Raw genomic sequence first — 26473 nt, 5'->3', positions numbered from 1 at the left:
TTTAGGGGCATCGCCGGGCTGTAATTTCATCTTGTCTTTCTGGGGACAAATGCCTAGAAGCCCGCGAAGTGAAATTACAGCATTTTACCCTGCGTTAGAGCTTGGTGGGTTTGCCCTCAAAAATGCAAACACCCCGCGTGCCCCCCGATGACGCTCGGCCGGGGGCTTGCATCGAAAGCCGGGGGGTTAGCTGGGGTTCGCTGCAGGTTTCTGGCACGTGCCAGCCCCCTGCTGCCGCTGCCCGGCAGCTTCCCTGGGGGACGCCTGCCTGGGGAGGGGACCGTGCCGGGCGTTTGAACCCCGATGAAACAGCGCGGTTCAAAGCGAGTGGCCCGTGTGCTGTTAATGCAGGTCTGTGGCGGGAGCGGGTGGCGGGCGACCTTTAACAGGACATTAAACATTTATTAAAACCATTAGAATTAGTGTCAGGTTGTATTTATTTATTTTATTTAAACAGGGGGGGGGGGGGGGAAAGACACAGGAGAGGCGAGCGTGACCTGAGAGTCCCATGAGATGACCGATCCGGTGCAGTGCATCCCCAGCCCTCCCCGTGCAAGCTCCCGGAGCAAAGACCTGGCTCGGGGATGGATCCAGCATCCGCCCCTGCCCTTGCCACGGCTCCTTGCTGGATCCTGCTGCAGGGAACAGCAGGCACGCGGCGTCTGTCATGAAAAATCTCACCTCCATCCTGGGTCCCTCAAATACTTATCGTTCAAGTGGGTCAATTTTTTTTCCCCACCTGCCCAAAGGTTTATTCCTTTATGGGGAGGTGGGAGAGCACGAGATCAGCCCCGTGTCTCTCCCACATCGTCTCCCCGCAGCCGCCCGCCGGCTTTCCCTGAGCTGCCCCTTCGAGGATTACGCGCTCTCTTGAAAACCTCTTTGTTTCCCCATGTTTGCTGTTGTAATTTATGTACAATGCCGCCGCTTGTTGAAAAACAAGGTCTTTATCTCCGTGGGAATTACACCTGCAGAAATACAGCCCTATCTCTGCCTGCGCGCGAGGCTCTCCATGATAAAAGCTGGCTCCAGCGCTGCCACAGCAATGCAAAAGTTTCCTCGACTTTAGCTGCCGGCGAGGGCGATGCTTGCCTCCCCTCCGCATCTTGTCGTGCGCAAATCCCCTCATCTTTACGTGCTCTCTGAAAGCAGGCTGCTTGGGTTGTGGCTTCATCGCCGATAAATTTTCTTCTTTCTGATTTATTTCTTTCTCCCCTAGCAGCGTAGGTATTGTAGGGTTGGGGTTTTTTTGCTCCTGGTTGATTTATTTTATTTTTTTCTGCATGTAAGATGCATATTTCCACGCTCACTGACCTTCCGGCTCGCTGTGGACCTGGCGCGGTGATGCCGATGGATGGAGCGGAGAGCATCCATCCCGCGGGGCCAAGGGTGCCTGTGGGTGGCTGGCAGCCGTGTTCCTGGAAAGGGTTATTTTTAACAGCTGGGCTTGTGCTGGGCTGCCATCGATGTGCCAGAGCACGTAGGCATCCTTTATTATTTCAAACCCGATAATTAAAAATAATGCGGAGGTTGTCTCTGCTGTGGGTAGCTGCTGCTGAGGATGCTCCGGGATGCCGGCTTTCCCGTGGCACGGGGGGGTCTCATCCGCAGCTGGACCGGCGGGTGGGCTTTGCCGCGGCACGCGCCTGGCTTCCCTGGTTGCTGTCCCCATTGGGGCAGGGAAGCCGATGCCCGTCAGCAGCCGGAGCTGGCCCGTTGGAGGTGCAGGACCAGAAGAGCAGGAAGGGAAATGGCTCCCGTCGGGGCCATGGCGAGGAGAGCAGTGGGAGGGTGGCTCTTCTCCCGGCGCTGGCTGACGGCCGGCTGGCTCTGCCCCGGGTGCCCCCTCCCTGCGGCTCCGCACCCCCCAAAAGCAAAATGGCAGCAGCTGGGGCACATGCTGGCATCGCCCGGGTGGGAGCCAGGGCGCAGTGCTGGGGTCTCCCTGCTCTTCGTCCTCCTCTTCCTCCTCCCCACAACTCTTTGCTCGTGGTTGGATCAGGCTGGGGGGTGCCAGGCTGGGTCTGCACCCCCCCATGTGCTCCCCACCTCGAAACCATCAGTGATGCCTATGGAAAACCTTATGGCAAACGCCATCCCTCTTAAACCCGTGTGCTGTGGGTGCACCGAGGGTTTTTCTGTCCTCCCCCCTTTGCTAACCTGCTGTTCACCAGCGATGCTGTGAAAGGCGTTTAAGCCCAGAACCTTCCTTCTCGGTATTGATTTTGCTTTCTGCTGGAGTCTCTCTTTATTGCCCTTGGTATTTTGAGTAGCGGGAAGGATGCTGGGGAGAGCCGGGCTGCCTCTTCGGGGGCTTCGTGTCCCCGGCAGCGAGGCGATGGGCAGGGGCTGGGGGAGGCGTTCGCGGGGATGGAGCGGTCCCTCTCCTCGGAGCTGTGATATCCTGGGGTCGTGGCTTCAGGCGGCGAGGGGGGCTCCTTGAAGATGCCGGAGAGATGCGGGATCATGCTCGGCGCCCGGGAAAGCCTTTTGTAGGGTGGCTGGGGAGGTTTCTCTTCCCGGTCCCAGACCACCGGCCTTGGGGAGAGGTTAAGGCGCTTCCTCCCATCTTGGGGGATAAACAGCGTTTTGCTTTTAATCAGGTTTTTGGGCTCCGCCTGGGTCAGCGACTTCACAGAGGACTTGCATGGCGGCCGGGCAGCCGAAATAAACCTGCCTATTTAAATATTTACTTGCCCATTATAAAGTAGCTCCGTGTTTACCCGCTCTGCGGCTGCGTGTGGCGCGAAGAGCCGTGCCGGGAGCTTGCCGGCTCCCCGGGCTCGGCACCCGCGCTGCCAGGCGGCGGGCGCCCATTGCCTAATTGCTTGCCGCCCATTTAAGGGGAACTGATTAAGAAATCAATTCACAATCTCAGGCTCCGTGGGTCCGGATCTGGATGCTTTGATCGCGGCGGAGTGGGGACGGATGCGGGCGAGCGCGCTGCTTCCCATCCTTCTGGCTGAAGCAAGAGGTAATTAAGGGACTTTTGGTGTTGGGGTGATTTGGTATTTGAAAATTCTCATTTTTTATGGGTTTCTGTAAGTTTCGTGGTGTATGAGGTTGCGTGGGTCTCGGTGGGGTTTGGGGTACGGGCCCATGCTCGGCCGCATCCTGAATTGGGGTGATGGAGAGCCTGAGCCGGTCGCCAGCAGCGCAGCCCCTTGTTTCCCATCTCGTGGGTGAAGACATCGCAGGGTTTCCATTTTTCCACCCGACAAGTGTACGTGCGAAAAATCAGCTGCAAGCCCAAAAAATAAGCTGTGTGCCCTCTGCCTTCCCCATGACAAGGTGCCCTCCCTTTGCACAGCCCCCAAAATCTCTTTTTTTGAGGGGCCGGTCCCCACCCCTGGTATCACCTCTCCCGGAAGCATCACCATCCTGGAGCTAAATCAGCATCGAGCCACCTCCCAGCACCCAAACCACGACGCACATGTATTTATTTCCTGCTATTTATAGGACACCTGAGCCAGGCGCTTGCTGTCCCCAGTGGCGAGGAACCGGGGTGCCTTACAGCCGCCTCGGCACCCCCAAACCCGCCCCGGGCACCCCAAGAGGTGGCGGGTGCTGGATGTGGGGTGCCTGTTTCCCTGTCCTCGCACCTAAAGCAGCCTCCAAATTTGGGACACCGCTTCTCTTGGTGCTTCGTTGGGCGCCGGAGCTGCCGATTAGGGGAAATGTGCCACGAGGCGGGTTTGCTTTGCAGGATTAAAAGCAAATAAATATTTATGCGCTATGCAAAGCAGGCCCGATAAGATATGCGTATCACTGGCAATTTGAAGCGGTTTCGGTTTGGGCCCAAGATGAAGGGGTGCGCGTGTTGGTGTGTTATGTGGGTTTAAAGGGATGTTTTTTCTCCTGCTGCACAAAAATAAAAATAGAGAGGGGGAAAAACAAGTTGTTTTTGCTTCTCGGGCTGCTCTGGTCTTGGGTTTCGCCATCTCCCCGCATCTTTAACTGCAGGGATGGAGAAGAGCCAGGGAGAGAGGGCAGTGCAGGCAGCATTTCGTATGCAAATATAATGCTGGCCCCGTTCCTAATATTCGCTGTGTTTACACGTAAATGCAAACAACTGTTGACTTAGTTTCAACAGATAATGTGTTTCATAACACAATGGAAATGAGAATTAAGCTGGAATTTAGCAGGGGGGAACATGTGTTTCTGTGAGACCTCGGGCTCCGCCGGCCCTGTGCCCGTGTGCCGTGTCGTGGTCGCGGTGGCGCTGGCGCCGCGGGGGCTCGGGGCTGGGGCTCGGCGTCCTTGGGGAGCCCCTTCTCGCTGGTGTTGGGGGACACCTCTGCCGACCCATTTGCCTCGCTAAACCGCCCTGAAATGGGGCGAGCAAGACGAGGGCAGGGCTGGTCGGCTGCAGGATCGGTGAGCTGAACCGGCCCGCCGGCGAGGCTGGGGAGGGGCCGGCATCCCCCCGAGGTCAGAGGGACCGGGGCTCATCTGGGGCCAGTTCCTCCCTGGGAAGGAAGGGGCTCGTGTGCTTCGGACGGGTCGAGGCATCGGGGGAGGGAACTGCTGGCCCAGGCCTCTGTGTTGGAGCCCGGGCACCGGCGTGTCCCGGCAGGGAGGAGGTGGCAGCAGCCGGGTCACCTTGTCCCGGAGTGACTCCGAGCAGAAGCATGCGGGAGAGGCCCCGACTGTATTTTAGCGCCGGCCCGGGGCAGCCCTCGCAGGGGCCAGCCCTGACGCCGGGGGCTCCAATCGCCGGCTCTCAGAGCCGTTCCTGCCACCTCTGCTCTGCGCCTGCCGCCATCCCCACCCTGCTGCACCCCAAATCCCGCCGGGCGGGTGAGGCGGGACCCCGGCACCACCGGGGACCCCCCCGGATGCTGTGCTGCCCTGCCGGGGGAAGGCACCGATGTGGGTGGGCTGCTCCCGGCAGCCCCGAGGAGCGGAGGCATCGCTGGGGAATCGGCATTCTGGGACCCACGGGTGTGCAATCGCTCTCTCTGGGCACGGGCTCGTCCCCCTCCGTCTGTCTGCCTGTCCCTTGCCTGCTGGCTGGCTGCCATCCGGCACAGCAGGGCTTGCGGTGCTCAGGGCACGGTGTTAAAATAGCCGGGCCCCTGTGCATACAGCGGGGGGAAATTCTGTGATGTGCGCCCAAGCTGTATTAGACACGGGTGAATCTCCCCACGAGAGCCGCAGGGACAGTCGCACCGGTGGGGACACCTCGGCTGGAGACGCCTGGCTCAGCAGCCGCTGGGGAGCCTGACCGCAGGCTGGGGACCCCCCGGGACCCCCCAGCCGTGGGGCTGCTGCTCCTGGGATGCAGGAGCAGCACGGCAGGGCCTGGCGTCGCGGCCCTGGTCGTGACGCCGGGGCTCGGGGAAGCCGGCGCTGTCCTCGGCCGGAGCCGGCGGCTCCTGGCGTGTCGGCTCACCGCGGAGGGTGATGTCTGCCTGGGGTGGGTGCGGGCTGCGCGGCACCTGCGGCTGTTTGTGTCTGGCAGCCGGCAGTGATGCCAAGCCTTGATAGCACCGTGGTAATGGCGGGGTTTGCATGAGAAACAGCAGGTTTCGCGGCTGGTGCCGTGGCCAGAGGCTGCCTGGGAAGCAAATGGGGATCCCGGCAGCATCCCTCCTCCCCGGCGGCACTGCCGCACTGCCCGGCTTCCTTGAAGGGTTACACCGGGGCGGGTGCAGGCTTGGCTTTGCCGAAGACGTCTTCATGGCCGGTGGCAAGTCCTGGCCAGCGCCACATGCCCTGCCCACGCGGGGTGCCTGATTTGGGGCAGGTGTCGAGGCGGCAGGCGACGAGGCGCAGCCAGCGCCGGCTCTTGGCACGTGTGCTCCCCGCCGCGGGACGGAGCAGAGGGCAGGAGCTGGGGCAACCCAGGACCTGCTGTTGCCTTTCCGACTCATCCCGTAAAATAAGGGAGAAGGTAGCGGGCAGGAGGGGGGAGCCTGGGGTGCGGGGTGCTCCCGTCTCCCAGCCTCTTCTCATCCCTCTTTCTAAGAAAACCATTTTACTTTTTTATTGAGCTTATTTATGTGGCGGAGAGTGAGGCCTGGGATTAGCAAATAGCCCGTCCTGTAGCACAGGGAATACTCGACAGTGAGACATCAGCAACCAGAGAGAAATATTAGAGATAAAATTAAAACGTAATGAGATTAGGCAGCGGCTCTCTATCAGAGATCTCCTTACGCAGAGGCAATTACCTGGGCAGAGCAGAAAGTGGGTGACGAGGGGTGGTGGCCGTGGGCTGGGGCCGGTGTCGGGGGGACGGAGCCACCCCAGCCCTGCCTGGGAGCTGGGGGATCGGCGCCATCAACGGCAGCTTTGCAAAAGAGAAAACAGCATCGGGGTTGGGTGTTGAGGAGCAAGAGGAGATGCCCACCAGCATCCGCTTCCAGGGCGAGGACTGAGATGGACCATCCTCCGCTGAGCCCTTGCAAACTCGTTGTCTCCAGCCTGGGCACCATGTCTTTGTATGTTTGCAGTTTGGGGAGCTTTTTGCTAGCTAATTAATAATTAATAATAATAATAATAATTATTATTATTATTATCTGGAGCAGCGCCCAGTTAGACGGACGCAAGGTGTGCAAACTGGGGCGCCAGCTGGGACGGGGCATCGGGCACCGTTTGGAGAAAGCAAACCTCGGACCGGGATGCGGGGCCGGTGCTGCAGCACCTGCGGGCTTTGTGCATATGGGATTTTTCTTTAATTTAGAGGGGAAAAAAAAGCATGTGCCTGTGTAATATAAAATTCGAGTTAGGCTCTCAGTGACTGCACGGAAAACAACAGGCTTTTTATGTTGGCTCTTGGGGTAGTAGGAGAGCAGGCTAGAATAAAGATTTACAGTGTTTGGGAGATTAAAGGCCCTTGGTACATTGTTCAAATACCACGAGATTAGTTTCCAAGGAGACGGATACCAGTTGCCATAGGCACCGGGGGGCCAGGAATTAGGATTGCGATTTTTTATCCTGATCACGCAACCAGTAGCTGAACGCTGCTAAAACTCGGGCTTTAAATAACCCCAGCGTTAGTTTACGTGCCGCCGAACCGGAGGCTGGAACTGTATCTTCCTTCCTTCCCCCCGCCCCAGCGCCCGTTTGGGCGTGCAGAGTTGGACCCGGGTGTCGATAGAGAGGTGTGAGGGGATACGGGGCTGGGGACCCAGGTCGGTGCAACCCCAAGACCTTCCCTGCAGGTCATCCTGTGGCTTCTGGGCTTGTTTCATCTCGGTTTTTCGCTCGGCAAAGGGGTTGCCAACATCTTCTTGAGATAAGCAGCAGTCACCGCGCTGCAGGGGCAGGGGATGTACCGAGGGGCAGAATTAGTCACCTGCTAATTTTGGCTTCCCCTGGTCGCCCGCTTCTGGGAAGTGCAACCCGAGCCCGGGCGTGTGGGACGCCAGCTCCGTGCCCTCGCCGCCCGCCTCTCCTTCTAGGAACTGCAGAGCACCGGGTTTTGGCCGGGCTGCAGAGGAAGGGGTGCCGAGCTCCTCGCCATGGGCTGGGTCTCGGGGCTGGGCGTCCCCCCAGCGAGGGAGGCTCGATCCTGGGAGCCGTGCGAGCACCCAGGTCCCGTGGCTGGGTGCCTTTGTTCGCCCATCGGGCACCACGAGGCTCATCTCCAGCTTCACCACCCCCAGCCGCCCACCGGGGCCGCTGGGGCAGGACCCCGCTCAGCCGCGACGGCTTTCCGTGCACAATGCTCACAGCATCCCGCCCCTGCCATGGTGGGAACGCTCTGATTAACACTTATTTTTTATTTTTTTCCCTTTTTTCCCTCTTGTCTTTAATAAATGAAGAGGCAGTTGCTCGAAGCGAGAGCTTCTGCGCCTGCCTGCCGTGAGATTGCGGCGTGGAAACTTGTCTAGAGCTGAAAGCCGTGCTGCTGGAGCTCCGCGGGCAGAGCGATCCCCCCAGCAGCCGCCGTGACATGAAAGTGTTTATCCTGGGGGAGATGAGACTCAGCTTCTGAAGGGCACTTGATCCTGATCCGTCTCTCTTTGCACTAGACATAAGCCTACCGTAATTTTACTATATTATATTTGTGTGTGCGCCTAGACCAGGCTTAAGAAAATCAAGGTGGCAGCAGAATGCAACACTCTGGCTGGGGGGGGAAGCTGAATATCTGCTGCGGATACGTCCCCCCGCAGAAGCCGCCGGTTTGCTCTTTGCTTCTTTTATAAGCGGGACTAAACTGTGGCAGGCACCGGATTATCCGGGCAAGCGGAGCCGAGGCGGTGATGCCAGTGGATGTTGTTGTTGTGGTGCCGGCGTGTACGGGAGGAGCTTTGCCAGCAGGTGCCCTGGGTTTTGTTGGTAAAATAAAACAGGGGAGGAGGTGTCCGGTGGTGGGAGCCGGTTCTGCCCAGTAGCACCCAGCTGGAAGGAGGTGGGGGGAAATACAGGGTTTGGGGGAGCGGGCCGACCCAGCGAGGTAAGGGCTGCCGGCAGTGGGGATGTGGGCACAAGCAGTCGGGTACCCTGGCCCGTGCCGGAGGCTGTTTGCCCCCAGCTCTGCTGCTTTCAGACTTTTGCGAAAAAGGTATTGGCTTGAAAAGGAGCAAAAAAAGAAGAGAATTTGTGGATGTGGGGAGAGACGTGGCAGCGGTTATGGGGCAGCAGTCGGACCAGGATATGGGGCTGGGGGTGCACCCGCACCCACCTCTGGGGGATGCAGATGTGGCCTCGGTGGGTGCTTTTTCACAGCTGGTGCATCGGCAGGGTGGCACCTGGGGTACCCCGAAACCCAGAGCCCCCTGCACGCCCCAGGAGGGCTGTGCCACAGGGCACCCACACATGGGGCAGAGATGAGGAATCTGGGGCAGGGTTAGGGGAGTTTAGATATTTGAGGGTAATTCCGGGCATTTTGCAAACGCCCCGGGCCGCAGTTATCGGCTCTACGGCTGGCATCGGTGCCAACTGCGCAGCTCACCGATCGCCTGCTAACGAGGCATCATTAGTGAAGCAATAAACCGCGCGGGCACGAGTTGCGTGGCTTCGCCCCGTGCCAGCTCGGGATGGAGAGGATGCGGCCGTGGGGGCTGGAGGCCGGCGCTGAATAGGTGTAAGGGATTAGGCTTTAGCTGGGTGGCACGGGCGGGTTAAAGCTGTCGTGCCGCAAGCAAGTCGCCCGTGCAGAGCAGAAATTTCCACCGCTGCGGCAAAAACCCCAGGGCCGGTTATCTGGGGGGCACGGGGCCGTGCCACGGTGCTCCCGCGCCCGAGATGGCTTTGGTCGCATCCACTGGCTCCACTGATACCGGTGTCTGCTTAAGTGATTAGAAAAAAACCACAAATTGAAATTCAAGCCCAGTCCCTACCCCTGGCTTTCGCCCCGCTGTGGTTTTTGTGGTTTCCAGGGCTTTTTGCTCAAGCGACTCCAGCTCGCCGGGCACCTTGCTGCTAACAGGCGCCTGCCGAAAGAGGGACCTCAAAAGTCCCTGAGGCGGAGGGGTGCAGAGAAATACTTTCCGAGTCGGTGCCCCTTGCTCATCGGTGAGATAACCCTTAGCGTGGGTCCTGCCCCAAAGCGATGTCCCCGGTGGGGACACAGGGGACGGTCCCCTCGCTTGGAGGGGGTGCTGTCCCGGTGCTAGCAAAGGACATTATTTGTCCCTCTGGCTCCTATCAGGACAGCTCCTGATGGATTTGAAAGCGTGTTTAATGATAGCCAGGGCTAATTGCTTAAATGTCCTCCAGGGCCAGTGTAATTTTTAAAAATCCCCTTTAAATACGCCCTCCTGGAGTAAAAGGCAATTACAAATAAAATCACTGTCATCTCGTCGTTACGTGTGGGTCATCGTTACGTTCGCATGCCAGGGGTGCCCTCCCACCAGCCGGGCTGTGGGTGCCGATCCTGCGCCCTTGGGCCGGGGGGATGGAGGCGGCTGAACGTGGCACCCAACGTCCCGTGGCTCACTGAGCGTTTCGAGTGGCCACGAAGCCCAAATACCACCTTCAAAAGCCCCCCGCCCCCAGCAGTACCTTCCCCAGCTCTAATGTACCCCCAGGTTGTCTCTCCTCTCCCTGGCAGGGTAAATGGCCTGTAATCCATCTCAAGACCTACCTCTAATATATATATATGTATATATAAAAAATATATGTATATTCCATATAGATTGATTTTTTTTTTTTTTTTTTTTACTATTTTGCTGGAATTGGGGCTGGCTCACTTGGGCTTCCTGCGGTCTCACTGGCACCGCTGAAGCAACAGGCAGAATTTTCCTGGAAAAATGAATAAGCGGATAATTTGCAGCCACTCTTGTGTGGAGCTGCAGACAGGACTGGCGTGATGGTCTTCCCCGCTCCCCCCCGCAGCGTGCTGAACGGTCAAAGCTTTCATTAATTGAAATTCCTGTTTGGCTCCCTGAACTGGGAGCCAGCCCGTGCGGTTGGAGGCTTTATAAACATCCCGGCCGGGTGCGCAGGGGGATTTCCGTGGTGATGCTGCGATGTCCGCGGGGCAAGGCGGCAGCAGTAGTAGCATCTGCTTGGGGCTCTCCATGCTGCTCCCCTGCTTTTCACTTCTCCCTTGCTGCCGTCAGACCCCGGCACGCTCCGTGCCAGTGGCATTTCCTTGGTGCTGCGGCTGAGCCGGTGTCCTCCAGCTCGTCGCCCTTGGATGCAGTCGGTGGTTTAAGGGCTGAGCTGGAAGACGTTGCGCCCACCCAGCGCTAGTGGGTTTGGGTTGGGGCACCGGCCGGCCGATGCTTTGCCCTGCATGGTTTTGAGTGGTCTTGTGTCCTCATTACGGGAGATGCTTCATGCAGTGAAAATCGCCAGGGTTACATTTTTAAGATACAGTAGAGCTGCAGGAAAAAAAATAAATAAATCACTCAATTCAGTTTAAAAACAGTATTGGTAGAAGGCAGTATAAGTAGAAGCAGATGCAGGATGTCCTCGGTCCCTCCTGGCATTTGGCTGTTCCCGTCTCACGGCGTCTCCTGCCCTGCACTGGGTTTGGCCTTGGGTAACTCCCAAAAAAGGGGTTATTGCCTTTTTTTTCTGATGGAGTGAAGGGCATGGGGAGAGCTGGCAAGAAGTTCGGTCTAGTTTTGTGAGTCCCAGGCGAGCGCCCAGCTTCCTTTGGGAAACTGTACGTTGGGGTTTACGATAAGTAATGCCTTCGTACACGGCGAGGTGAGAGTGGTGGCAGTGGAGATCCTTCCCCAAGCTCCGCCACGGCAGCGTGGAAACAGCAGCTCGGCTTCATAAATAAGATGCTGTTGCTTCTGGTTGTGGCACAGGACTGGAAATTGCTGTAAGGCTTGAAAAGATGAGGAAGAAGAAGGAGGATGAAAGCTCTCCCGTCCTTAAATCAGCACGAGGAGCTTGCAGCACCCATCTTTACCATGAACCGAGCTTCAGCCCGGCAGGCGATGCCGGTGCTGTACGGTGCGAGCTGCTGGCTCGCATAAACTCCCCTCGGTTTCTCCTAATTGAACCTGTTTATAATTTGAGGGATACAATAACACAGTTTTCTGCTTGGAAATTTCATTTGGAGGGTTGTTGTTGGCTTTTTTTTTTGCCCTTTTTTTTTTTTTTTCTGTTTTGTTTGCTCCGAATGCTTTGGAAATGGTGACACAGCGCGCAAGGCTGGAGGATGTTTATTTTGGGGAGCGATGCTGCCCTGCGGCAGCGGTTGGGGGGATGGAGGTGGGATGCTCCTGCTGCAGGCGCAGGGTTTGGGGGGACGGCTGCCGTTCTGCAGGGGTTCAGGAGCCTCCCCGTGCACCGGGTTTTTCCTTTGCTGCAGCCCAGGTGATTCACGAGTACAACTCCCCTGGGGCCAAATTTATAATCTTTCCCAGGATTATAAAGGGAGGCGAGGAAGGAGGTGTCGTAAGAGCTGAGCAGGCGATGGCCCGTGCCGGCTGCCTGCCCGTGTCCCGTGCTGGCTGTGGCACGGCACCCCCGTCCTGCGCTGCTCATCCTGTCCCTGCAAGACTCATTTGGGGGGTGGAGAAGTAATTAAATAATAATAAAATTACATTTAATAGTTTTAATAATATTAAAAAAATAAAACCAATCTGCAAATGTTTGCTTTGGCCCCGTGACAGCGGCGTGACGGTCCCTGAGTCATCCTGCAACCCCGGGGACGAGACTCGGGGCGCGGAGGTGGGATGGGGCTGGGGCCGGAGCTGAGCCCCCGCTGTGGACCGGGAGGGGAAAATCAACCCTTGGTGGGTGCCCCGGGGCGGGGTTTCAGCAGGATGAGTGCATGGTGCCCCGGGAAGGGGGGTGGGATGCTCTGCACCCATCCTACCCACCTTGCTCCCTGCTGCCGGGCCTAACTGCTATAAGAATGGTTTACCCCAGTTTTCCTAAAGATTACTTTCCCTTTGATTAGACAAACAACTTCAAGCTGTACGTCTTAATTTGATTTGAATAAGCCTAGTGCTTGCCATGAAGGTTTTTTCCTCCCTTTTATTTCCCCCCTTGTCTAAATCCGCTGTCACTGCTCTTCGTGACCATAAATGATTAAAAGCTTTACAGGAATATTGTCCCCCCCATCCTTTAAAGTCCTGTTGTATTACTTGGGTCATATTTTTGTTAGGATTTTTTTTTGCCTTGTTGAGTGATTCTCCATTTTCCTTATTAAATGATCAGCCAGGTGAAAGGGATTATTTTTGTCCCCGTCTCCTGCAGAGCAAGGAGCGGGTAGGGAGAGGGTGCGGGGGGACCCTGCCCCACTTCCCACTGACGTTATCCCAGGGTTTCCCTTCGGTTCCCCCTCTGGGGCCAGATCCTGCTCGGCTTTCTGCAGCCGAGGGAGGAGCATCTCTTCCCTGTAAGCGCTGCTTCCCACGGGAGGCCATGGCCGCACAGGTTGGTGCAGCTCGAGCTCTCCGAGGGGCTGCGACCAGCCCCGCCGAGGCGGGGACCAGCTCTCCAAAATGCTGCTGGAAGGCAACAAGAACATCCATGTCGTAGCAGTCGTATTTAATAATAATTAGGGCACTCAGAAATCCGTGTGGGCATCAAAATAAGGCTGTTTTCCAACCGAGTGCTTGGGGGGAGGTTAAGAAGGGAGCGATGCTCTCTGGACCGAGTCCTTTCCCGACAGCAGCCCCCAGGCGATGGCTGGTCCCCAGCCCGGCATTGCGGCTGCCCGGTGTCCTGCGGGCCAGGAGAGCGGCTCAGGGCCGGCATCGGCATCGCCGTTGCCTCCCTGCTCCCTGCCAGCTGCAACAGGGCACCTCGTATTAACACAGCATTGATTAAAAGCAGAAATCCCGAGTTCCCTGCACCCACAGGGCTGTGCGCAGGGAGCTGCTCGGGAGCGCGTACGTGAAATGGTCCCTCATCTGTCCGTCCATCCATCCATGCAGGGCTGGAGCAAGATGGACCGTTTCCCGGCGTTGCTGCAACCCTTCGTGATGGTAAAGCTGGAGGTGCCAGGCAGAGCCCTGTCCCCAGCGTGGGGACGTGGGGGGCTGTGCTGGAGGGTGGTAGTGCCCAGGCTGCAGGACTGTGTGTTTGGTTTCCTGCTTTATTTTCCAAGCTGACCCCTAGTTTTGGGGTTGTTCCCCCCCCCCCCCCCCCGATCATCCTGGGGGAGAAGAGTTGTCCATCAGCTTCGTTAAGAAGTGTCAGCTGAGCGTAAGAGGATTTTGCCGGGTGGCTGTCAGCGTGGCACAGCAGAAGGGCTGGCACGGCTGCGGCTATGGCTCTGCCGTCCAAAAGTGCTGGTGAGGCCTCAGCACTGCTTGCCAGCGCTCACCGGCCGGCAACGCAGGGGAAGCCAGCCTGGAGGTCTCATCAACAGCAATTTCTGAAATTCAGTCGTTATTGTTTAACAGGGAGTTGTCTCCACCCTCGTTAGCGTGTTGCATGCCCACATAGCAGCGAGGTTTTGCAGGGCCGAGGGCACGTTCGTCAGCCCCCTGCCCCGTGCGTGCTCAGGCACCTGCAGAGATGCCAGCATGGGGGGACTTGTTATTTTGGGCCAAAATCCATCATTTCCCCGGTTGCATGGAGCAGCACGGCCCCGCTTTGCGTGCAAATTCCTTCTGCTTGGACACAGGTGCGAACCGGGGCAGGAGGGTGAATTTGGGTGTTTGCTGTTGACTTTTAACCCTTGTTTTCAGCGGGGCCGAGCGGCCACGGTTATCGGCTGAGCCACAAATCGAGTTATGCGCAGGCAGCTTCATTCATATTCCCCGGCTCCTGCCCGTCTCGCCTTGTTAGAAATTCTCTGGTCTCTTTTATCCGCTTGCGGCTTCGAGCACATGATTTACGATCCGGTTCGAGTGGCTCCCAAGCGTTGCCGGCTAATTTGCCACCCTTTATTTGCAGGATTAAAGCCGGGCGGCGTGACGCTGCCCTGCGGATGGAGGGGTGATAGCTGGGAGGGACCGTGCTGGGTGCTGGGGGGGTGATGCTGTACCGGGTGTGGGTGCCCCAGCGTGGGAGTGGGGCAATGTATGCAGGGCAAGCCCCTGTCTCAGTTTCCCCTGCAGTATGGGCATCGCCATGGCTCGTGGTGAGACGTGTGCATCGGGGTGCAGAGACCTGTCGCAGTCGCTGCACGTGTGACCGGCCCCGGCATTTTTCCCTGTTTTGCAGTGTGGGATGGAGCTCCTGAGGCTGAGCCCCTTCTTGGCCACAGGGTCCCGGCATGCCACCCGGTCCTGCTCCTGCCGGCGCAGTCCCCCAGGAGCTGCGGGGTGGGATGACTTGATGATGGAGCCCCTCGCCTTTCTCTCTTCCTTGGGGCGAAGGCAGAGCACCCTGTGGCTTTGGCCCGTTTCAGGGACACCTTTGGGTGCTGGGCTCTCCTCTTGCCCAGGCTATAGGGAGGGAGGCATGGGGACAGCCAGCACGGTGTCCTTGCAGGGACACACGTGTCACCCCCTGCTCACTGCTGCCTGCAGAGCTTGGGCGTGGGAGCACTCTGCATCCGCTTCGACGCCGCATCCTCCAGCTTGGCACGGCCGCAGCCTGCTTGTCCGGGGTGTCCCAGCACACGGTCGCTCTGGCACGCCCCGCGCCGTGGTGGCATCTCCCTGGGGGTGAGTCCCAAGGGCGGAGGTGACCTGGCCACTGCTGGGACACGCAGCATCGGCCCCAGGGTTTGGTTATGGCTCGGCAGCGTTCGCAATTATCTGCCTTTAGCAGAGGAGACGTGGGGAACGTGGGGCTCAGGCTGGCCCCGGCCTCTCTCTGTGCCTCAGTTTCCCCTGTGTAGCCATGCCAGCGTTGTGCCGTAGCCCATGGCACACGCTGCAGCTGGGCTACGCTGTGATGCTCAGCGACGGCTCTCCGTTAGTAATAGCAATGTATATACCATTTTTTTTTCTATTTTCAGGTGAATATGGCCCTGGCAGGGAAGCCTTTAGACGTGACTCTCAGCACCTCCAGAGCTGACCAGTGGAATATGGTTTTTCCCCAGAAAGACGAAATCATCACCAGCTTAGTGTCTGCCTTAGACTCCATGGTAAGAGGCCGGTGGCGTCCCTGTCCCCCTCCGTCATTTCGCCTCCCTTTAATGGGGCTGGCTGGAGCAGGAGGGCTGTCGAGCTCGTCCCGCTCCCCTGCGCTGCTGGAGAGGAGCAGGAGCTCCAGAGCTGGGAAATAAAAATCTTCTCCCGCCCTGACAGCCGTAAGGATCATAAAGTCAGCCCAAGTTAATCTCAGATGTGTATTGTTTTCCCATTAATATTTATGTTGGTATCAACTGAATGTAGGGTGGTTGGGGTGGGTGTTTTTTTCTTGATGTTTTACCAATGTTACCGTGAGCTTTTACACAACAGGAGAACAATGGCTTTTATCTCTGAGAACAAAGAAAATAACTTTCATATCTTTTGACGTAGAATTCCCAGTGGAAACCTTGCCTAAGTCAGCCGTGCTTACATAAACAAGATAACTGTCTGGATTAAGTCTTGTGGACTAGAGCTAATCTTATTTTTAACTGTGAATGTGATCAAGAAGGGAAAGCGGGTGTGTAGTAACAAACGTCTAATGCAGTACGACATGCTAAATAGCCCTCCCTTTTTAAAGCCAAGTCGTATTTAATGTATTTATCTTGGATGCATCTTCTTCTCTATGCAGGTAGGGTTTGGGTTTTTTTTCACTAATTCTGATTTCCTTCTTTTTGACCATTGCCACCCCACTAAGGAGCAGGTTCTCCGGAGCTGACGCACCCCAAGCAGCTTTGATGATTTATATACGTGCCATCCTGTACAGCAAATCGTGTTATCATAGTTTGGCTTCTTAATGAATATACATTATTCCGCAGTCCTCGTTAAGTGCTGACAGCAGGGCCAGGAGGCCAGGCTGCTCCTGAAATTCCGCCTTTATCCCAGCGCTTCCCCATGGCCGGGCTCTGCACCCACCGAAGCCTGGCTGCCTGCGTGCGTGAAAAACAAACCAGGGGGCCATGCGCACATTGCCAAGCGGGCTTAGGGTTGGATTTGGTCTGCCTCCAAATCTCACATCCCCTAGATTTTATATTTATTTTTTGAGTGTTGGGCTCTTTGAGCAAAATGCTTTCATTTGCTACTGGGTTCTTGAAAGGAAGGTTTCTTAAAAATGTCTATTTTTGGGAATGTGATTCAATACTCTCTTCCTGAAGAAGATGAGCAGGAGGTAAAATGACCCAATATAGAGACTGGTTTAAGCCCACGCACATCAAACTGGCTGTAAATGCATGCGGGGCGCCGAGGGTGGCTCTGGGGGGTTTGGTCCATGGGCAGCTGCTTCCCTGCTCCCTCCCCGCTGCCAGCATGCTCCGGCCCCTCCGCGGCGCCGGGGGCGGGCGACGTGTCTAACCGGGGCTGATGATCGGAAAATCTCCTGTTTTACCCATTTAAATCGTGACCTGGGGATAGTGTCTTCATAGCGTCGGTGCTGTAGCTATGGGAATATGACTCAGGCTGCCGGCACTGCGTAACTATTATAATACAAAAAATAATAATAAGAACGCATATACATGTGTATTATGTAGAGCAGGAAGCGCACATTACATAAAATGGCTTAATGGAGGAAGTCTTTTCCATCTCTTTAATGTTTTGCATAACTGTACAAGAAGAATCGTTCGACTAATCCAGACTTTGACCATATTAGTGTTCTGCAGCTGAAATAAGATTCCCGTGCTCCTTATTTCATTAGAGCTGGTGGAAAAATACAAATTGTTGTTGGTTTTGGGTTTGGTTGGTTTTTTTTTTTTACAGGAATGTTTTCTTTTAAAGAAATATAGAAAATGTTTACTTTTAGGATAGGAAAAAGTGAAGTGAAATAATGGGTAAATAGTTCTTGTTTTCCAGCAAAGCATAGCACAGCCAGATACCTTTCTGGAGCTGTAAAGTTGCTGAAGTGTTTAGGGGATGTCATAAACCCCATGAAATTCTGACCCAAACCAGAACATTGCTTTTGACGGGGGGATCTTTTGACGGGAAGAAAAACCATCCCACTGGGAAATGGCAGGGATGCCAAGCGGGGATGCTCCCGCGGCCACCCTGACCCGCTGCCTCCCCGCAGTGCTCGGCACTCTCCAAACTGAACGCGGAGGTGGCCTGCATCGCCGTCCACGAGGAGAGCGCCTTCGTGGTGGGCACCGAGAAGGGACGGGTCTTTCTCAGCGCCCGCAAGGAGCTGCAAGCCGACTTCCAGAAGTTTTGCAGTGAGTATCCCCGCCGGCGCGGTCTTCTCCCGTGCTGAGGTTGGTGCTGAGTTGCGCCAGCCGGGACCCCCGCTGCGCACGGAGGGGTTGTGGTTCGGGGGGGCACCGCGGTGCTGTCTGTCCGTGGGGCTGAGCGGTGCTTAAAGTGGTGGAGAAAGCGGGTGGGAACCGTGGCTGGAGGCTCTCCGCTCCCAGGGAGGGCACTGCGCACCTGGGCTCTCCTCTCCGAAAGCATCCCTGGGGTGGCACGGGGCTGGACGGCTGCACTGCTCACCCAGCGCTGTCGGCCTGCGGCAGCGCTGCCGGTGTGCTGGAGTGGCTTTCGAGGACTTAGCAGAAATAGTTTGTCCTGCTGATCCTGCAGGAGCAAGAGGCTTTCTTGGGCCAAGGCTTTTTTCCTGGTTTTGGAAAGACAGGGATGGATTTGGGAGCTGGGAGTGTTGGTGGTGGAGCTGCTTATTTTTTTGAGGGGCTAACAGTGGTGAAAGGATGACTTGAGCAAGAGCCGTGGTTCCCTCGGTCTCAGATTGGGATCACCAGGTATCGCAGGGACGTGTGTGACTGGCGGCAGCCCTGCGCGTGGTGAGGCCGGCACCCAGCCCCCTGCGCCGGCTCCGTGCCTCTGCCAGCTCTCCAAAACCAGCCTGGGAGCTGAGAGGAAAGTGGGAGCCGTGCTGCGCCCAGGGATCTGCATTTCTTGGATGGCATCATCCCCGGCATGCCAACTGCTGCTTTCCCCGGTCCATGCAGGAACCAGGACAGGATCTGGCTTTGGGGGACCCCAGACCCGGATCCACTTGCACACGCTGCCCATGGCGGGGGATGTCAGTGGAGAGAAATGACCTGGCTGTGTGTGCACACACATGGTGTTGACAGAAACCATATTGGTGCTTAATCCGTTGGAGAGGTTGCTCAGGAAGGGTTCGCTCTGGTGAAAACACGAGCGCTGTAAAGCTGCCAGCGTCGCTGCCTGCTCGGGTTATTCGCCGCACGTGTGCGGGGTGAGCCGGCACGGCTTTGCAGGAGCGGCTCCCTGCCGAGGCTCCGCTCTGCCCCTCCGTCCTGCCCGTCGTGGGCGGCTGCCTGCCGCCTCCGCCACGCGCACCCAGGAGAGCCGCTCTTAGTTATCCTCCGCTTTGGCGTGTTGTGTTTTGCAGGTCGGGAGGCTCTGCCTCCCCTTCCCACCACCCACCAGAGGCAGGGAGGTACCCGAGCGGTGAACGGCAGTGGGGTGGCCAACGGGAGGGAGCTCCACCTTACATACTAAATGCCAACCGTGTCTCCCTAGGGCTCACAATATTTGATGACCCTCTGCAAATCTCACTTTTAGAAATACCTATACATATATCCTGGCTGGTGACCTACCACTGTGCTGGGGCAAGGCACCCGGCATGAGATCCCGATTCCCCCCTCCTTGGGTTTCATTTACACCTTTGTCAAAGTGAAATGGCACGTCTGGTTGAGAGCACAAAATCTTGACGATGGGATTCGGGTGAAGCGGCTGATGCTGGAGACAGGGTGAAACGTGATAACTCTGTCTTGAATTATAAATGGCCCAGGCTCAACTCCGATCCATAAAGCTCTTACAACTGGCACGCAGTGGAAAGCATCCCTGGAAGCGCCTCTGATTTATGGTCTAGCTGCCCCCTTAGAAAGGATCTGAAATAATCTAAAGCAGACATCGCTGGGAGATGTAAGAAGCCTCTTATCTCTCTGGGTGCGCAGACCTCGCTTGAACGCGCTCCTTTATCTGAACCTCTGGCTCAGCCTTTCCTGGCGCACGGGGGAACTTGACAGTGATCAGGATTAATGTCAACGGAGGAGAGTTTGCGCCCAGCTGGGAGGGAGGGTCAGTCGTAGGAGGATGTGGATGAGGATGCATTTCACCACCTTGGTAAAACACCCCAAAAAAGTTTTCCAGGGCCCGTTTCCCCGCGCCGTGGGAGGGATGCGGAGCTTGCCAGGGGTTGCGCGGTGTTGGGTGGCTGTCCCCTTTCCTGTGGCTGGTTGTGCGGGTGCCCCGGGTGGCTCTTGCCCCCATCGCAGTGTTGTCCGGCCACGGGCTGTTTCCACGGGAGGGATCCACGAGCTCCTCCTTGAGCACCCAGTTCGCATCCAGGGCCGATTGCCAGCAGGAGCCTGTCGAGGATGATGAAGGAATTAGTCCTTCGCCACCGAAAATCCCTTGCGAATAGCTTTGGATAGAACAGCAATAATGCACTTGTAGTGTTTAATTTTCTGTGCGTTTAGAGATGCAAGGAAGTCGTTGCCGAAGATATGCTTTATTTGAGGTTTAATGGGGGAAATTAGCAGGAAATAGCTGGTATTACTGAGCTACGTGACACTGAAGGGTAAAAAAGCCTCAGAGAAAGGCGGATTTTCTTTTCCTGAGAGATTGAAGGCTAAGCAGATTGAAACCAGAGAAAAGAAATGCGCTGCCCAATTAATCACAACAGTTTCAGTGCAGCAGAGTGGGTAAAGCCAGGGAAGGGGGGGGCACGCACAGGATGTCCAACCCCGCTCCCGGCAGCACTGCTGGCACCGCTGCCCGTGCCGGCACCTTCCCCCTGCGTGTTGGGGGCTGCCGGGGGCCATGGCCCCATCCGAGCCGGGGGGCTGGGGTGGGTGGAAGACCCGGGGCACCCACCTGCCTGGCCAGAGGACTTTGCTGATGCTGTGGGGGCAGCGAGGGGCCCGGCGCCCATGGGACCCCTGTCTTGCGTGTGGTTTGGCAGGCAGGGATGCATTCAGTCCTGGCTGAAGTTGGCATAACCCGGCCAGTGGGTTCGATCGCTTCACAGCCACTCAAAAGCGCACATGGCATCGCCCGTGAACCCTCTTCTCACCACAGCATCTCCCGTTTTCTCCTTTCCCTCCCCACAGGAGTCCAGCAGAGGAAGGAGCAGGACGCGGAGGTGCAGAAGAAGGCAAAGGAGTGTGGGCGAAGCGTGCTCAGGGTCTCCCCGGACCAGGGATCAGACGTGTACCTCCTCAGGAAGATGGTAGAGGAAGTGTTTGATGTGCTTTATAGTAAGAACCTTCACGCTTCCATTTGGGGATTTGGATTGCCCCCAGGGCTCGCTGAGCTGCCTGGCGCTGCCGCTGGGTGCGGCTTTCGGCCCCAGCCCGGCTCCCCGGTGAGGGAGCAGGCGCCTGGCAGGGCAGCGTGGCGGGACGTGCTCCTGCCTAGGGTTAGCGTTGTGTTGAGATGGGATCTGGCCACTGCTCCTTCACTTTCCAGTGCCCCAAACTGGGGAAAAAAATCCCCGTGCTGGGGGGAGCATCCCCTGTTCCCCCGGCCAGAGGAAGCCTCTGCCATGCCCTGAGTGTGATTTTCAAGCACACCTTTATCCGTGACGCCGCGTCTACAGCACCTCTTTCACAAGCGCTGTGTCGGGGCTCTGCAGAGACTCTCTCACTACTTTCCCTGGCAAGCCTATTTAAAAGGAAAAAAGATGATTTTTCTAGCAGGCGGCCCCACAGCCCCGGCTCCGAGAGACGAGCTGGTGCCGTTCCAGCACATGCATCATCCCCGGCAATAAAGCTTCTGCAATTAAAATCTAGATGACCATATGGCTGTTGATATGTAACCCAGTGGGTTGCAGAGCTCCCCCCGGGCCCAATCTGCGGAGGCTCAAGCGGCGGCAGCGCCTGCTTCTTGCTTGGGAGGTCCCCACTGAAGCCCCACGGAGTGGCTGGAGGTGGCGGCCGTGTTCCCGGCTCGGCCCCCAGCAGCGTCTACGGGGCTGTGCTGGCCTGGGTAGGAAAAGCGAGGTTGGGTTGGGAAAGCGGGGCGGTGAGCCCCAATAATTTCCCGTGCTGCTCAGCGGGTTGCATTAGCCCAGCGTGACGCTTTGGGGGAGTTCAGGCCGTGTGGCTGGACCAGCTGCAGAACCGGGTGTTTCACTTTCCTGGGTGCAGCTCCCCATCACCATTTGGGATTTGGGGTGAGCTACCGAGCCCTGCCGGGGCCGTGCGGGTCTCCCTGAGCCCGAAGCGCAGGCGTTGCCCCTGTTTGTGTGCTGGGTTTGGGAATGGGCGCTCCCACACGATGGGAGGGGGATAACGGGTGCTCCCACCAACCGCCCTGGGCTTCTGTGCAGATTTTGCTGCTGCTGGCTGTTGTTCGGCGCTCGCCTTGCCAGCGCCTGCCATGGGCTTCACAGACAGAAAGGGGAGCTGGCATCCCTTCCCCCGGGGACGGACAGTCGCTGAGGTTTTCTGAAACCACTTAAAGGACTTGGAGGCAATATTCCCGTTAATGGGGGTAATCAAATCCTCTTGCTACCTCCAAAAGGCTGGGCCCAAGCGGGAAGGAAGGGGCAATGCAGAAGAGCCAAGGGAACGGGGTGGGGAGGGCGTTTTGGCGCTGGTTGGATCCCCACTCGGAGCTGCAGGTCTCGTCGTCCTGCTGCCAGCAGAGCGCCAGGCTTTATGAATACAGGAATTATTCATATATGACATACCATAACTATGTAATTGCATAAAACCGCTTGACCAGGGTGCATATGCATGGGGGCGTACAGACCACACGGCCCGTCCGTTGGGATGAGTTTGGTGATGCTCTTTACCTTGTGTGTGTGGCAAGTGGCCAGGTCCCCAGGCCAGGGTGGCCGGCATCGCCATGGCCAGTGGTAGTGGCAGGAGGAGGTTGGGCATCCCTGGGCCGGTGGTTTTGCCTGGTGTTGGGTGTAGTTCTGGCATTGGGTGCAATTCCGCCGTTGCTGCTGATTCAGCAGGATCAGCTGTTTCCATCCCTGAGCCGCTGGATGGGGAAACCCAGCGGGCAGATGCTCCCCTCCCAACGAGCCCCTCGGGAAGAGCCTCTCCCGGCTGGGTGGGGAGAAAAACCGCAGGAGATAGTAGGTGCCCAGGGTGATTCTTTTTCCAACACTGAGAGGACTGACAGAAATTAACAGTTATCTTTCTTATGGTTCTCGTTTGGTTTTTTTATCCTTTCAGTCGCCTCCCATCAACAGGGATTGGAAACAAAAAAAATCTTAGAAAATGCTCAGTCAAAAGATCGCGTATTCCCTCCAGAGCTGGGTAATCTCTGCACCAACAGGATGACTGATTACCGCCGGCTTCTATTAACCAGGCATTAATGATGATTATTGTCTCTCTTTAGCTAAACCGTGAGTCTCTGCACAGCAGCGCGAGGCTTGGTGAAGGTCACTTTGACAGTAACGCATGCCCCATAAAAATATGTTCGGGGAGTTGTTGAGTGTTGGGTTGATAAGGAGCCGCCGTGGGCATCGGGAGCTTCTCCCTATCACGAAGGGAGGTGATGGAGGGAGGTGGAGAGCTGCTAGAGCCGGTGCCTCGGGGCAGGGAAACCATAAGTACCCTCAGGGCTCGCAGAAAATGTACTCACAGCGTTGTGGTTCAAAGGTTCGTTTTGAAACTTCTGTTATTGGCTTAATTAAAACATTATCCATCCCGCCTATAAGGAACCTTGATGGTTCGTGCAAGTCGCACGTCGTTAGTTGTCATGCGTTGCTTCAAAGAACATGTTGAAGAAATCACTTTTAATAAGGACTTGCTGACAGTGCCACAAGATTTCCAGGGTTTCTGTAAGATCTTTTGGTGGGGTTTTTTGTTTGGTTGGGTTTTTTTTGAAGAAGAAGAAGAGAGAAAAAATAAAATATTTTAAAGAAAAACAACAATATAAAATCCCACAGCTATTTCAAGGTCCCATAATCTCCTCTGCCTGCCCCTCAGCCTGGAGACGAAGGCGCAGACACCTTGCCATGTGGCCAGATGTTCTGCATCTGGACACTGCTTTGCCAGACAGGTCGCATTCCTGCACGGCTGTTTCTTCTGCTTCGTGCTTTCAGCACCAGGTTTATTGGTCGCAGTGACTTGGGCTGGTTTCCAAAGTAATTTTTCCGCAGAGAGCAGCTCAAGGGTTTGGTCATTCCTTGAAACCCTTCAGAAGGGGCTGATTTTCCAACGGTGTCTTGCCTGGAGAGCACCGTAAGCATCCCCGGTTTGGGCACGTGGGCTCTTTAGCTGGTTTAGAAAATCTGTGTATAGCTGCGATGCTCGCTGGTCGTCTTCTGCTGCCGGGGAAGGGAAAACAGTTTGCTTCCAACTCCTTGGGGAGATTTTGGTGTCAGAGGTACAATGGAGCCAGCCCCACACGGTGGGGACGCAGGGGGACTCTGTGCCCATCGTCAGGGGGAGCGGGTGAGATTTCTGGGCTGCTGGAGGCGATCATGCAGTCAAACCTATCGATGTTCGTGCTGCCTGCGAACGGTGGGATGGAGGGAGACTGCTGGGGTTGTTTTTCTTGTCTCTCAAAGTGCATCGAGGCTGCCTGACAGCATCAGCAATCAAAGTACTTTCCATTCTTCCAGGAGGTAAAATAAGAAAACCAACTGAAAATACGGTTCCCATAGTATCTCAGTAAACATGAGATAAAAATCACCGCGAGCCCTTCAGCCTCCTTTATCAGCTCTCGGCTCCCTCCCAGCTTGCCGGCGACCACATCCCTTGCTGGCACGCGTCCGGGCGCTGCCGGTGGGTGGGCTTGTGCCAAGTGACCCCAGCCGAGGATTTTACTGTGCAACCCGAAAGATGAGACATCTGCTTATTGGCTTTTGTGAGCTTTTTATTAATTAGTGCTTTTAGAAAGGGCTTGGAGGGCCTTGCATGCGAAGTGCAGAGTTAAGAAGAGGTTTTCTTCTTGTAACGTTTCCGTCGGGATCTCTTGCTCTTGCATTTATCCCTCCAGCCCGGCTCAGCCGCGGTCGGGGGCGCAGCGTGTCCGTCGGTGTGTAACTCTGCCCCATCCCTAGGTGAAGCCATGGGGAAGAGCAGCGTGGTCCCTTTGCCGTACGAGAGGTTCCTGAAAGAGCCGGGCTCGCTGGCGGTGGCTGGCTTGCCTGAGGGGATCAGCTTTAAGAAACCCATGGAGTACGACGTGAAGTCCCTGATGGCCATCTTGGAGCACAGCCACAGCATCCGCTTCAGGCTAAAAAGGTAATTTTGGAGATCCCTGAAGGGGTGGGAGGCCTTGGGATGGCGGCTCTTATAACGCTGGTGGATGGCAGAGGTTTTATGGGGAGCAGGCAGGAGGGTCCCTCCCAGAAACCTGGGTCCAGCCATGTCAAACCCAGCCTTGCATGGAGGTTCGCCAGTGTCAGGTGGCTTGAGACCGTTTCGGACTCGTTCCTATATTAAGCGCGTGTAAACGTGTGCATTAACTGCATCACTTTATGCGTCTCCACCAAAATTTCCGCTGTGGTAAGCTAAGTGCTTTTCTGTCTCTAGAGGGGTTTCCAGTGTAAATGCTGCAAGCTTCTTCCCAGGCTGAAATGGGGTTTGTAATGCCAGACAAGGAGGGAGGCGGGGGACCGTGGCAGGGTGAACTCCCCATTTTGGCCATGTTTTCACAAGGAGCTCGGCGGTTTTGGGTGCGTTTTCTCTGCGTTTGCCTGGCTGGCGGCACCTCAGATCCATTCAGAGAAATGCTGAGCGCTACCAAATACCTCCTCTGAAGGCTCGGCACTTCTGGAAAATCAGGCTGAGACAGCTAAAAGTAGGACATGCAGAATTTGAGCTGTCTGTGAGCTCGCAGCCGCCTGTCTCGTGAAGCACGTGGGCTTCCTTGGTCTGAAGCTCATCCTTGGGCTGACAGGTCCCCCTTGAGCGTGCCGTGGGGGCTGGGACAGGCAATGGAGTCGAGTGGTTATGGTCACACAAATTGTTTTACTCCTTAAACACACTGGGCCGTGGAGCCAGGTGGCTTTGCCCTAGCTAATATAAGGGCTTAAGACCAACCTGCTCCACTTAAAGAAGACGAAAACGGTGCAGGTGCCTGAAGAAGCTGGAAGAGGTTGGGTGATGGCTGTAATTTCTGAGGTGAAGAGCCCGGCAGCCAGCAGTGCAGCGTGTCCCACCCTCCCGGGCACAGCTCTCCTTCCCCTCCACATCCTTGCTTGTCCTGGCTTAGCAGTGCCACGGACCCAAAGGAACCTGGTTTTTTCCTCCTCTTCTCCCTTCCTTCCCCTCAGGCCAGCGGAGGAGCCCAGCCGAGAGCCAAACCCCAGCGTCGAGTTGACTTGTACCTCCCTCGCCTCCAAGGGCAGCCGGGACTCCGGTGCCAACGGCCCCATGGCCAAACCCGCCGGCCAGGACGCCCCCTCCGCCGTCGCCGTCACCAACTTCTTATACGGCGTCTCGCTGCCGGCCCAGATTGCCGTCGACCTAAAGCAAGAGGTGTCCTCCGGCCTGCCCGGGCCGAACGCGGCCGGCGAGGCGCTGCTGCCCAGGCCCGTGGGAGAGCTGAAGGTGCCTTCCTCACAGGAGTACAGCGACTGCTGTGGTAATAGCCTGGAGTTTGCTCTCAGACGAGGGCCTGGTGCGAAGCCCACCCCCCCGGCGCTGACAGGGGACAGGCCCGGGTGTTTTGGCGGTCCTCGGATGAAAATCGGTGCAAAGCTTGGCCTGTACGGAGATAAGCAGACACCCCTGCCGTGCCGTGCTGCCCTGGCCCTTCCCCGGGTGCCTCCAAGGTGCTGACGGGGCGCACCTCCATTTTTGCCTTGAGATGCCGGGTGCTGCACCGTGAGGCTGGAGGGGCAGCCGGAGGGGACGGTGGGACGCGGTCTGGCCGGGACCCCGCCGGGTTGTCACAGGCCAGCGTGCATGGAGGAGAGCCGGCGGGGTCGGGTTGGCATCACCAGCGGGGGACGGCACCCGGGGGCTTGTTCGGGTGCCCGGAGCATCAGTCAGGCTCTCATCAGCCCTTTCTCCTTGTCTCCCCTTTTGTCCAGGACAGAAATCGTCGGTCTCTGGAGGTCCCCTCATCCAGAACGTGCACTCATCCAAGCGCATCCTCTTCTCCATCGTCCACGACAAGACAGGTCCGTGTCC

At 56.9% G+C, this 26473-nt stretch overlaps 1 protein-coding gene across 5 annotated transcripts in view; it reads left to right on the top strand.

Annotated features, from left to right (window-relative positions):
* Positions 1-26473, top strand: part of GTF2IRD1 (GTF2I repeat domain containing 1) — a 68383-nt gene that overhangs the window by 7400 nt on the left and 34510 nt on the right. For 4 of the 5 annotated variants that reach the window (XM_072882575.1, XM_072882576.1, XM_072882577.1 and 1 more), the window contains exons 2-7: positions 15281-15409; positions 17452-17593; positions 20477-20623; positions 24394-24577; positions 25612-25922; positions 26374-26463. In XM_072882575.1, the coding sequence (XP_072738676.1) occupies positions 15281-15409; positions 17452-17593; positions 20477-20623; positions 24394-24577; positions 25612-25922; positions 26374-26463 (1003 nt within the window). Of the gene's footprint in view, positions 1-2878; positions 2975-15280; positions 15410-17451; positions 17594-20476; positions 20624-24393; positions 24578-25611; positions 25923-26373; positions 26464-26473 lie in introns of all 5 variants that reach the window. The other variant, XM_072882578.1, reaches the window with a different exon arrangement.

Source organism: Ciconia boyciana, chromosome 17 (genome assembly GCF_034638445.1).
Source record: "Ciconia boyciana chromosome 17, ASM3463844v1, whole genome shotgun sequence".
Classification (NCBI taxonomy): domain Eukaryota; kingdom Metazoa; phylum Chordata; class Aves; order Ciconiiformes; family Ciconiidae; genus Ciconia; species Ciconia boyciana.
The sequence above is the reverse complement of the archived record's forward strand: the minus strand, read 5'-3'. Positions and strand labels throughout refer to the sequence as shown.